We start from the raw sequence: 12,411 nt of genomic DNA on the forward strand, positions 1-12,411 counted from the left end.
CCAGCTGGAAGCTTTTCCTTGGAGGAACAACGACCCAACAGCTCATATGAATACGGTTTCTTTTAAATCGCATGCCAACAAAGTTACAGCCTTTTTACAACTCAGGTGACATTTTCTAAACAAAGCCAGTTTCTTCCAGCTGAGAGCTTTTTTGAAGATTAAGAACGTTTTCTTATCTGCTGACTTGTGGAAAATAATTCCTGCTTTCATTTCACGCAGGCCTGATTGTGCAGCAGCCTTTATTTTGGAATCACACAGGCTCTGCTTTCTCGTCTGCTCGCTCAGAAAGCAGCAGTTCAACCACTGACTGTGAAAGGAGGATCCACTGTGGACAGAGAGAGACACACTTACACCTACAGCCGGTTCACAAATGATTCCTGACTGTGGGCTGTGGGGCAGAGCTGGACTCCAAAGAGGAGCAACAAGAACATGCAAACTCCTACCGGTTGATTCAGACCTCTGTGCACGCTCTTCTTTATCACTCGTTCATTTCTTTTTGGAGGAGAAACTGGCAGGATTATAACTTCATGTTTGAAATTACAGAGCAGAAGTTACAACATGATCCTCGATCGCTTTGGTAAACTGACTCATCTCTGGCCATAAAGTTGTTTGACCTTTGACCCTGATTACTGCAGCCACAGAGGCCAGCGGACATTCTTGCACGGTCACACGCTCCACCCTTTTAGCACCTTTTCCATCAACCAATCACTGAGCTGTAACGTTGTGAGTAAACTGGTCACGTGGCCGTTGCCGTGGGTACACCCGGCTCGGGGAGTGCGACAGGAAGTTTGGTCCAAGCTCTCCCACTAATCTCTCACTTCACTTCCACGCCCCTGAGGAGCATGACTTCATAGCCAGAGCACAGATTTCACTGCATCTGTGCGTGTTCTGCCAGACAGGTCAAAGGCACGTTTCCCTCACCCCGCCCTCCAGCCTTCTCCTAATCGTTACTTATGGCGGGAAGAGATCCTGTTTTACAGCTCTGAGCCAAATGATGATGACTGTGTGTGTGAGACGCATTTTTCTGTCTGTTTGGATTTCGCTTCGAGTGTCTCTGCCTCGCTGTGTGCGCCGTGTGTGTTAGTGGGCTTGGAGGAATGTGAGTCTGTGCAAAGGGTCTGGCAGGGCCAGGCGTGACTGATGAGCTGACTTTGGCCCACTAAAGCAACGAAGCTGAACGCACTGCATGCGACTTAACACACACCAACACAACTTTCTTGCTCCCACAGTGGTGCTTAACAACAATGTTTGCAGTGTGTCTTGCACATATTAACTTTATACTGAAAAGCCGCACACTGTGCAGTAATCTCATAAAGACAAACATGATTTCACACACTCTGTATGTGAAGTACAACACTTTGCTCCAAACACACATCCTGAGTGGTCTGTAAGTAATCCAGCAGACTGAGCCGGGCAGCCAGACTCTCAACGTTAATCCTGACAAACCCTTTGACCTGAGCAGGCTCCACACACTGCTATTACACGGGCCTGAGTGTTACTATAAGAGTAAGGTGGGACAGAGACGTGTGGCAGAGGAAAAGAAACACTTCACAGCTTCGAACAGCAGAGTGAAGTAAGGCCTGAAACCATGCAGAGGACTAAAGGAAATACACCATCTCTGCACTTTCCACTATAACAGTGACAGCTGATTATTTTGCTTGTGCTAGTAAGGAAACATACAAGTGGACGCCATGCTCTCAAGCAAAAGGCTTGAATTTGAAGAAAAAGAAACCACCTCATGTTTAGGACTTGATACAAGATACATGTGACTCTTACATGATGTCATTTTACATGAATTTGGTACCCGACTATTTGCAGAAACAGCTACAGGTTTTCTGCTTCTGAATAACTCGACGGGTCTTCTCATATTTATGCTAAGATGCTGCTGGCTACGTCCTGCTTAGATCTTCTGTGTATCGAGTTTTCAGAGGTTTTAATCAGAATCAGAATGGGTTTATTGCCAGATGTTGAGGTTTACAACATTAGGAATTTGCTGCGGTGCTTCAGTGCAAACAATAAGAATTAAAGTGCTATGTAGAAAGAAAGATATATACATGAGATATATACATGAGAATAAGAATTATGAGTGCTAATCTTCGGCAAAGAGAGAAAGCAGCTTTGTTTGATTTACTTAATCTACTGCTACAAATGCCAAATCAGCCAATCACATGGCAGCAGTTTATTTAAGTATGCAGACCTGGTGATGATCTGCTGAAGTTCAGACTGAGCATCAGAGTGGGGAGGAAAGGTGATTAAAGTGACTTTGAATGTGTCATGTTTGTTGGTGCCACACTGAGTATTTTCCACACAGTCACGGTTTACCAAGAATGGGCTGAAAAACAAGGAGCATCACGTGAGTCGCAGAACTCTGGGAAATGCTGTGTTGATGCCAGAGGACAGAGAAGAATGACCAGCCTGTTTGGAGCTGATAGGAAGGTAACGCTGGACAGGACGTCACTCCTGTCAGCTAACAACAGGACACTGAGGCTCACGCTCACCAAAGCTGGACAACAGAAGATTAAGCAAAGGTTTCCTGGTCTCAGTCTCTGCTTTGGCATTAAGGTGGCAGCGTCAGAGTTTGGTTTAAGCAGCATGAAAGGATCCTGCTTTGGTTGTGGTGTAACAGTGACGGCGATACTGTTTGATACATATCAAAAAGCATTAAAAACCACAGCCTACCGTCCCTTTGTGACCACAGTGTAACCGTCAGGATAAGGCGGCTCGTCACAAAGGTCACACTCGGTTTAGAAAGTGGAAAACTTTGGAGATTTCTTGGCATCCCAGCGAAGTCATTATCAAACTGATTTTTATAGTTACAGTTATGATAATCATCATAACTGTGTGTGTGTGTGTGTGTGTGTGTAGGTACTGACCTCCTGCTCCACAGCTCGGGGAAAGCTGGCCGTTCGAGCAGGTACACATGTTGGGTCTGGAACAGAAGCCATCACCACAAGAATTCCTGCAAATCGCTGGAGAGCGAAACGACCAAGACAGAGCGGAAAGGAGAGTCGATCTAATGACCATACATAATCGCACGAACCAATCGTGCTATGCCTATTTGCTATCTTCTCCGCTGAGTTTTGCGATGTGGGGAACTTACGAACAATGCACTGGTTTCCTCCCGGCAGAGTCTTCCAGCCTGGACAGCAATATGAATGGAAGCGAGAGCCGCACACATTGGGTCTGATAGAGAAAAGAACAAAGAAACACACTACTTACTACTGCCAGCACACTTCAGTACATCATTGAACAAACACACACACATCAGCTCATTTCTGAGGAGCCCAGAACCTTGTAAAGTGATGGATTGAGGTATTCTCAGGCTTGGTAGGAGGGAAATGCAAGAGGCCTTCAGCTCAGTGTTTTGTTTTCCTTCAATGCTCATTTCTAAGCTTGGAAAGACAGGATGTGCAGAGTCCTCCTCTCTCTCAAAGATATGCCCGGCCGCCCTGATTTCTGGCACAGACCCTGCTGGTAGTCGGCTCTGATCCTTAGTGGCAGACAGCAAACTTTGACCCTGTCTGACAGATGTAACACTCATCACAGCTCATGGGCTGCTTGTCTGGCCTTAAAGGTTAGCCACAGAGTTTTCCTCAGAGGAAATGGCTAAACCACATCTAGAACCGACTGGGTCTGCTCACACACTCAAGCACACACATAAACATGCCGTCAGGACTGAGGTCTGTTTTACAAGCTAATGAGAGGAGCTCCGTGAATAAAAGCACCTCTTTGTATATTTAAAGGAGGAGCTGTCCAAACGGGCATCGGTCGTCAAAGACTCGTGCAAGCACGAGACACTCAGGTCAGTGTCGGTCAGGGTTCCAGCTGTGTGGCTAAACTACTGTTATCCTCAGTCACCGTCCAGAGCGTATAATGACGAGTGTTTGCGGTCATCCAAGTTGGTCATTTGCCGATGGCATGACTAAGTAGCGACGGACCGCAGCGTGGTGAGTTTGGATGAAGCCTGATCCAGATGCTCATAGTAAAATAATTTGCCACAGGGACAATTTTCTACCCCCAGGATTTAATTTATCGTGTTGTGAAAACAGAAACTTTTTATGGTAAAAGTAGATTACTCATAACTTATAACACCAAACATGAAGCAGTACAAACCAGACTTATAAAATAAGTTGGCAGAGCTGAGATGTTCTGGTCCCTAAGTGACTGCTGGATACTACATTTCCCATGATGCAGCTCAACACAGTCCTGCATTAGAACTTTTCCAGAGCTAACAGAAATATCTTTGCCCCGTTTCTTTCTAAGAACATCAGCTCAAAGGCAGAAATGTCGAATTAAGAAATGCTGAATGGACTCCGGTCACCCAGCACTCTACTCTGCTCTCACTTTACATAACACACACGTTCATATTTATAACACACACACACACACACACACACAGTGTTGGCTGTAATCTGTAATCACATTACCTGTTTCAATAACTTAATAATGAGACGCATCACTGTACTAAACTCACTGCTTACTTTACAGTTACAGTTACTGTATGTCGTTACTTGTGCTGGGGAGGCGCTGCAGTTACCTGCGTACCAGGTGGATAGAAAGAAAAAAAATCAAACAAAAGTGCGTTTTCGTTTACGTGTGTTTGTTACAGTCGGCTTATTTCGGTTTCTGTGAGAGAAGGTCCATCGATACAGGTCTCGAGGGTGAAAATATGGATGTTATTTCTATTTTTATTGCAAAAACTGACAACGGCGCAATGGTAGAGTGGAAACTGCAACAGGGACAGAAACATCCGCATTATGTTGCAAACACAGCTTAAGCTCTTTGTAAGTATCTGCACAGACAGCATGCTAACACCAAGCTAGCCAAAAACACAGAGTGACGTTTGACTGGGTGCGTGTCCGGGTTTCAGACCAGCTCGGCTTCATGAGACGATGCTAACACCCTCGTATGCAGTGGGAACAGAGGCCTGTTAGCGTAGCTTAGCATTAAGACTCAAAATGAATAAAGCAGCTAGTTTTTCTTGATCGTCGGCTCATTAGCGTCTTTAAAGTTCAATAATTAAATACATTTCATTTTCTTTTTGCTAACTGTGCAGAAATTGTTGCCCAAATGTTTAAAAATTACAATTTTCCACTTTGCGGGAGTCGATGTGCCCGACTGTTTTTGTTTTTTAATCGGAACAGCTGAAAAGATTTTAGATTTTAAAACATTTTATGGGGAAACTAGTTGATTTTAGTGAATAAAAAAAAAAAGACAAACCAGTAACAGTCAGGTTGATGTATTTGTAGTTCCAACCCACTAACACCACAGTGCAGCTTTTCCTTGATTAATCCCAAATAAAACTGGAATTTAAGGCGTTGACGCTGATGAACTTAAGTTGCTCCTGTGTGCTTACCCCGCCTCACTGGGCAGCATCTGCAATAATCCTAGTTTTTTACCAGGAAGATGACAGCTGGAGTTTGAGTCTCTGATATATGGAAACACACCTCCAACCACATTCCCAGATGGCACTGCGGGACAACAGGACAGAAAAACAGGTGGGCAGGCAGACGAGAGATATTAGTGAAGGTAGAATGAACGGTCAGACAAAGAAAGAAGACAAACACGTAAAAGAACAAAGAAAATTTCTTTAAGGGTGTTTGCAGAAACCAAATTGTGACCTTTGGAGAGAAAGGGTGAAAAGAGCGAAAGGAATGGTGATTAGGAAGAGGAAAGACTGGTTGGTGGGAAAGGAACAGGAGATCAGTGGGAGAGAAAGCAAACAAGTTTATGTTGAGAAGAGGAGGAAGCAGGAGAAGCGGAAAACAGAGATATGAAAACGAAGCAAAGAGCAGCGCGAGCTGCACGGACCCTGAGTGGGGGCTGCATTTCTGCAAACACACAAACCGAAGTTCAGAAATGGACACAGCAAGAATCTAAATGCCGACGCCTAACGAGCGCTCGCGAGCAAAATTGTTTCCTGATCCATTCCTTCACGCGGCACTGACGATTTTCCGCTGACCTGATGTCAATATACAACGAATTACGAGGGCGCGACCCCGAGGTCAGAAGCTCTGGTTTGTTTTCTTTCCTCTTTCTTTCACCTCTTTCCTCTGGGTCAGCGCCTTGTCTCCCGTTGCACAGAGGAGGCTTTACAGGACGAACCAAGAGCGAAATGAAAAACTGCCATAAAAAGGAGTTTAAGCCCCGGGGGGTTCCCCCCAAAATTGAAACGTCCTACTGTTCTCACAGCTAAAACTACAACAGGTGAACTCTTCTGTGGCCATGTTGCTGCCTTTGAAGCTAACCCCCGTCCTGTGGATCGCTCATTAACTGCCATTAATAATAACAAAAGGGAAATAGCTGCCACCTCATCCAAAGGAAAGTGAAGAATGAAGGCAAAGTTACAGGGAAGTGGCCCAGAAACCTGGTATGCTGAGAAAATTAGTCACCCTGATCTGCGTTGGCCAGTGCAGAGCAGGCGGACTCACGACGCCGGGCTGACTCATTCAGTTCACGGTGTCTTTGCCCACGTACGCTTGTGATTGTACTGGTCACAGGTTCAGACGCCTGAAGCCTCAAACAGCCCGTTTCTCTACAAACGAGTCAATGAGTCTGACGATAAAGAAATGTGAGAAAATGAGCTGCAGACAGATACGAAGCTGACGATGATCGGTAACTTTTTATGAGTCGGCTTTAACAAGCTGGAAAACATAATGTGCAACAGACAAAGGAGGAAAACTCTGGCCCAGCTCGAATGACACGTTTAAGCCCTTAAATATGTGCAAAATGATTCAATGTCTGATGCTTTCAAAGCAGCTGAAGAAAAGTTTAAAACCTGGAAAGAAACTCAGGCAAGCGAGAAAATTAAAAACTGAAGAACAGACTGGAATAAAAAAAGGAGGAACTCTGAAGATGCTAAACGCTGAGCGATCAAAGCGGAGCAGGAACTACAATAAATCTGTTTTATCCTGCGTCAGTCAGAAGGACTGAGGGAGATAAAGTTTTACAGTAACTGTCTGTGTTTGTGGTTTTGTAGGCCCAGCGCGAGTGTTTGTTCTTATTGCTTTGATATAAAAAGAAGTGATTATGTTTCTGTGGGCAGAGATTATTCATGCCATGAAAAGTGCTTCTTGTGAAGAAACATGGACTAATTGAACAAAGGTAATTGTAAAACAAATTAGAGATGGACCGATCCGATATTACGTATCGGTATCGGTCCGATACTGACCTAAATTACTGGATCGGATATCGGAGAAAAATAAAAAATGTAATCCGATCCATTAAATATCACGAAAGCACCTCACAAAACTTGCAACACGCCGTAACTCACCTCAGAACGTCGGAGCAGTATGCATCACGTGATAGAGCAGCTGTGGCATGCGGGACCTGTCGGTGGTCTGGATAGCATTTGGAGCTTCGCTAGCAACCTGGCATTTCATCTCCGACAAAGTTATCCCGAGAGAAGTAAAGCAAGTGTGTAAGTCCATCTCTGAATGTTTTTAAAGCATTCCCACGTTAAGCTTAACGAGCGACTGCCTCTCGCTCTCCGGCTGCTACTTCAATCATGAAACTGCTTAAATGATCAGCTGATCGGCTTTTCTGTTGTGAGTCTCTTTTGTTTGTTTTTGGTCCACTTTGCGCCAGAAAGAGCAAACCAGCGGCTGAACAACAGCAGCACGTTTAAGCTTGATCAGCTGTTGTTAGAATGTATTTATTATTACTTTCTACTCGAGGATCTTTTTCTACGTAGCTGACGGCTGGTAACTGTGCAGGGGCGGATCTAGCAAAGTTTAGCCAGGGGGGCCGATAGGGCATGAACAGGGAAAAGGGGGCACAAAGACATACTTTTCTTTCTTATTCTCATTTAAAATGTCTAGCTTTTAATAAATAATTATCTGACACCCAAAGTTTTAATTTGATGTAAAATGAATAGAAGTCAATTACTGTATATAGTGACTATTAAGTCTAATATATATACCCTAGTAAGCTATAGTACTTTTTACTTTGGGAAGGTACCATCTGTGCAGTCTGCAATTTTGTTGAAGAAAGATGTTGAATCTATTTAATATTTCTTGAAAAATAATTGATTTCTGTGTATTTTTTTTCACACTGCATCAAATTAAGGTTGATTACGTCGATTAAGCATCATGAGGTGGAGCGTGAGGGGTGGTTCCCTATTTTTTATTTATTTATTTTTGTTGTTGCTGGGAGTTGGAACCCTATTAGTTAGGTTGCTTAATATTTACGCTAAGTACTCTTTAAAATACCAGAATAGGGAGGATGGTGTAGGTCTAAGTTTATTAGATTGATCAGTATTGCTGAACTATGAAATATTTTTTTTGTATACAGGTATAACAGAATAGCTTTAGTGTAGTTGTTGTTTTAAACTTGAGTATGAACTTGCAGACTTGCAAAATGCAGCAAGATATTTTAAAAAACAGTTTTGTTGATTAAAAAACACTATATCGGATTCATATCGGTATCGGCAGATATCCAAATTTATGATATCGGTATCGGTATCGGACATAAAAAAGTGGTATCGTGCCATCTCTAAAACAAATACAGCTACACAAATGTGTTTTCTTGTGCGTACATATCAGAAGAAGGAAGGAAACTTGTGGCTAAGTCTTTTCACGCAGTCTGACATTAAGCAGGAGCCACACGCCAATCAGCTGTCCCAGATAATCCTGTCAGCTCACTCGCAGCGAGCATAAAATCCCAAAACGGACCCGAATGTGCAGAAAAGAGAAAGGGAAACTCTGTGGCTATATTTTTAAGAGGGACTTTCTTTCCTGTGCTCTGAAAGCACTCACACTCCTGCAGGTCTGAGGTGAAACCGTTTCGATATCCAAAATCGTTCTTTATTCTGTTTCAAATCAGGCACATGCCAAGGCAGTCTGTAAATAGAGGACCCCATCCAGGCCATCAGGGTGGTATTGACATCATCCTGGAAAGTAACTAAATGTAATCCTCTGGTTTGAGGCCGACTGGCTGCCGGTTTGCCAGCATCTCAGCCGGGCGAGGAGCTGCCGAGCAGGGCTAAGTTAAAACGGTGAAAGAAATCATGAAGCAAGACTTTTCAGCCCGAACGTACGAGCAGTCTTACTAAATGATAAAGAAATGATACACTCGTTTGAGTTAGTCAATCACAGATTTAAGTAAAGCAGGTGGGACACGGAGCCGGCCAGCTCGGATTCGATCCCGCCTTCACATGAGGCGGTGCCAGGGTGCGGTGTGCTGCGGGAGCACATAAATCAGTCAGTCAACATCAAACCCAGCACTGCCGGAGACAGACCAGGGGATCTGGAGCTGGCTTTCTTACTAGCTCTTTTTCTGATACTGTTAGGAATCTGGGTGTCATGTTTGACAGCTCCCTTAAACTTGATAAACAGGTGTCTGCTGTTGTCAGATCTAGCTTTTATCAGCTTCGCCTTATCTCCAGGGCCAGACACTATATCCCGTATAATGACTTAGAAAAGCTTATCCATGCTTTTGTAACGTCGAAATTAGATTATTGTAACTCACTTTATACTGGTCTCCATGTTACCCTTCTACATAGACTACAGATAGTTCAGAATGCTGCGGCACGTATTCTAACTAAAACCAAGAAGTTTGACCATATTACTCCTGTTCTTGCTGAACTGCATTGGTTACCTATCAAATACCGTATTCAATTTAAAATTCTGCTGTTTACTTTTAAAATTATCAATAATACAGCACCAATTTATCTTAAGGAACTTTTAACCCCCTATGCCCCTGCTAGGACTTTAAGGTCATCCTCGCAGTCATTGTTAGTTCAGTCTAGATCTCGATTGAAATCTAGAGGCGATCGATCGTTTGCTGTTGCTGCACCTGTGTTATGGAACAGCCTCCCGATTGGCATCCGGGAGTCTGATTCCATTTACTCCTTTAAAGCACGGCTTAAAACTTATCTCTTTAAACTTGCCTTCACTACTTGTTAAATGTTGACTTGTTAGCTGCGATTCATTGCATTTATTTTTATTATTTCTTTCTTTCTTGTTGTTCTCTATCATGGCGGCATAGAGTCTGTTTAACCTATGTGCTGCAGTCTATTCTATTAGTGGCTCTTATCTGTGAACATTGTCTGCTGTTCTTATTAATTTGATATTAATGCTCTTAACTGTATTATTTTATTTATTTATTTTTTTTAATTTTTTTCTTTTATGTAAAGCACTTTGGTATGCCTAGGCTTTTAATGTGCTCTATAAATAAAGGTTGTTGTTGTTGTTGTTGTTGTAGCTGTAGCCAGCAAATAAACACTGCACCTCAGCCCAAGGCCAACGTGATGACCATCGTTAGGCTGACGTGCCTGCATCACCCACACGGAGAATCTGTGAACGTCGAGTTACCGACAGCCTGCTGTGATTAGCACCACTCTCATGAATACAGACCCAGTGTGGATGAACTGCCATGAAACTCAACAAACACTGAGCTCGCGCTACAAAAGCCTAACAGCCCAAACTCGTCACCAATGAGATTTCTTCATTTTCGAGGCTTCCGTCCAGAGCTGCTCATGTGCAGATGACTAATTTTACCCGATGTCGGATGAACCGCCGTCGCTTCGGGCCAACGACCCCCAGAGTGTAGCTGAAACTAGATTCGACACTTGGGCTCGTGAGCTTTGGCCGGAGCGCTGCAATACACGGGAGGCAGCTTAAAAGAATCATTTCAGTGACAGTTACCAGGCGCACCGAGGCACACGAAGTAATCCGATCAAAATAATCAGAAACCAAGTCCAGCGTTTTGTTAAACAACTCTGGTTCGTGGTACTCGCCGTGGCCCCAAGCCCAGCGTGCGAGCGGACCTTTTTTAGCCTAAACACGCCCGAGTTTCAAAGCAAAGATGCTGTGAGTTCACTTCAGCGCAACTATCGCTGCATGAGCATTTTATTCCTGACACTGTGGGGTTCGCTCAGCAATGTAATGGAAAAAGTCTGCAGGCTTTTGTTACTTGTTCTCATGAAACCGCACTCTATTTGATGGTAATAGTGCGCTATTGTGCAAGGCTCTCCTGATTTCGTGCCTCTCTCTCCACTGCCTGTCACACGAACTGTGAATGTGAATTATTGCTGATCACATGTCCGTGCTTATATTTGTGTCAGGCAGGATAAGTCGTAGGATTGGTAAAGGGGTCGTGCACTTTGGCCTATCTCCTTTAAATATGTCAAGGACAAACACGTGAGTCAGTCTGAGCGACGGGCAGGCCGGCCTATTTGTGGTTCAGCGCTGGACATGTTGTGAGAGAAAACACCGGCTCGGTGACGCCGCCCCGCACTTCTAATAAGCCTCAACTCAAAACCTGCAGCTATGCGCTCATAGTTTTCCTCTCTGGTACTCGGCTGTCTTTCATTCCAGCCCCATGTTACTCCTTCAGCTGCTCCGTCACCTGCAACGGTGAAACAAATGCCCTTTTCATACCCCCCGTGGGTGATACGAATACCTCATTTCCTGTGACTTGGCACCGGGGGAACCGTAAGCTGGGACAGATGGGAGACTGACTGGAACAACTGATGCAGACACTGAAGCTGGCTCCAACAAAACACTCTTTGTTTGTCAAGAAGAGGTGAAATACACAACAAAAACTCTGATGCACTAACGTGTGTGTTCCTGATTCATGATGTTTAGGTAACAACGTGAAAGAGAGTGAAACAGGAGGGTGAGGTGAGCGGCTGCTGACATGATGTTTCTGGATGTTCCCCACACACAGACAAATAAACAGCACTTTAAAAACATTCATAGGTTCAGATGTAAAATGCTTTGGTGTTCAAACTGTGTCATGTTTGGCATTTTTCAAATACTCAGCTAAAGAAATGGGAACAAATATGTGTTTGTCTGGGTGCACAACACAGGCTCGTGGCATATGTTAGATGCCTTTTTATGCATGAATGATTTAAAGGTCAGCATGAAGTAGTTTAACAGTGAAAAAGACAGTCCTCAGAAAACTCCGAAAAGCAGCCAAAGCCCAAAGAAAAACTTTGAAAGACCTCCAACAAAGAAGAACTACTGCTCGAAAAAGGAAAATATAAAGAAATGAGGAGTGGTTGATGTTATTGCACAGCACTGCACCTCCCAGCTCACTGAATTTCTCTGTTAAATACTTTAAACACTGAGGCCTATAATCTCCTTACATTCCTGAATACCTTTGTATAGCGTAACCAGTACACGTCGGGGTATTTGGGTCATGACTTGTATAGAAAGTTCCACAAAACACGGGAGATTTTATTCTGGCGAGCGGTCTATTAATGTCAAATGTCCTGTTTTTGACAAAGCGCTGTAGTATCAGCAGCATGCTCTGGTATAAGGCCTGAGGTATAAGGCTTCGGCTCGGCCTGAGCCCAGGAAGCACAGCAGCTCAAAGACGGAGAAACATTCATGGTTTGGATCCTTGTTCAGACACAGAGACAAATGTTGCTACATGAACTTTGGGTTCATTTCAGCCTGCAGTGCC

General features: G+C 43.9%; 1 protein-coding gene across 1 annotated transcript in view; it reads right to left on the bottom strand.

Moving 5' to 3' along the window:
- The window catches only part of fbn3 (fibrillin 3), a 66,516-nt gene that overhangs the window by 50,159 nt on the left and 3,946 nt on the right, over nucleotides 1–12,411 (bottom strand). Inside the window, exons 3-4 of the mRNA XM_026157845.2 lie at nucleotides 3,101–3,183; nucleotides 2,874–2,969 (exon numbers count right to left, since the gene is read on the bottom strand). Coding sequence (XP_026013630.2) covers nucleotides 2,874–2,969; nucleotides 3,101–3,183 — 179 coding nt within the window. The remainder of the gene's footprint in view (nucleotides 1–2,873; nucleotides 2,970–3,100; nucleotides 3,184–12,411) is intronic.

Source organism: Astatotilapia calliptera, chromosome 23, assembly GCF_964374335.1.
Source record: "Astatotilapia calliptera chromosome 23, fAstCal68.1, whole genome shotgun sequence".
NCBI classification, from domain to species: domain Eukaryota; kingdom Metazoa; phylum Chordata; class Actinopteri; order Cichliformes; family Cichlidae; genus Astatotilapia; species Astatotilapia calliptera.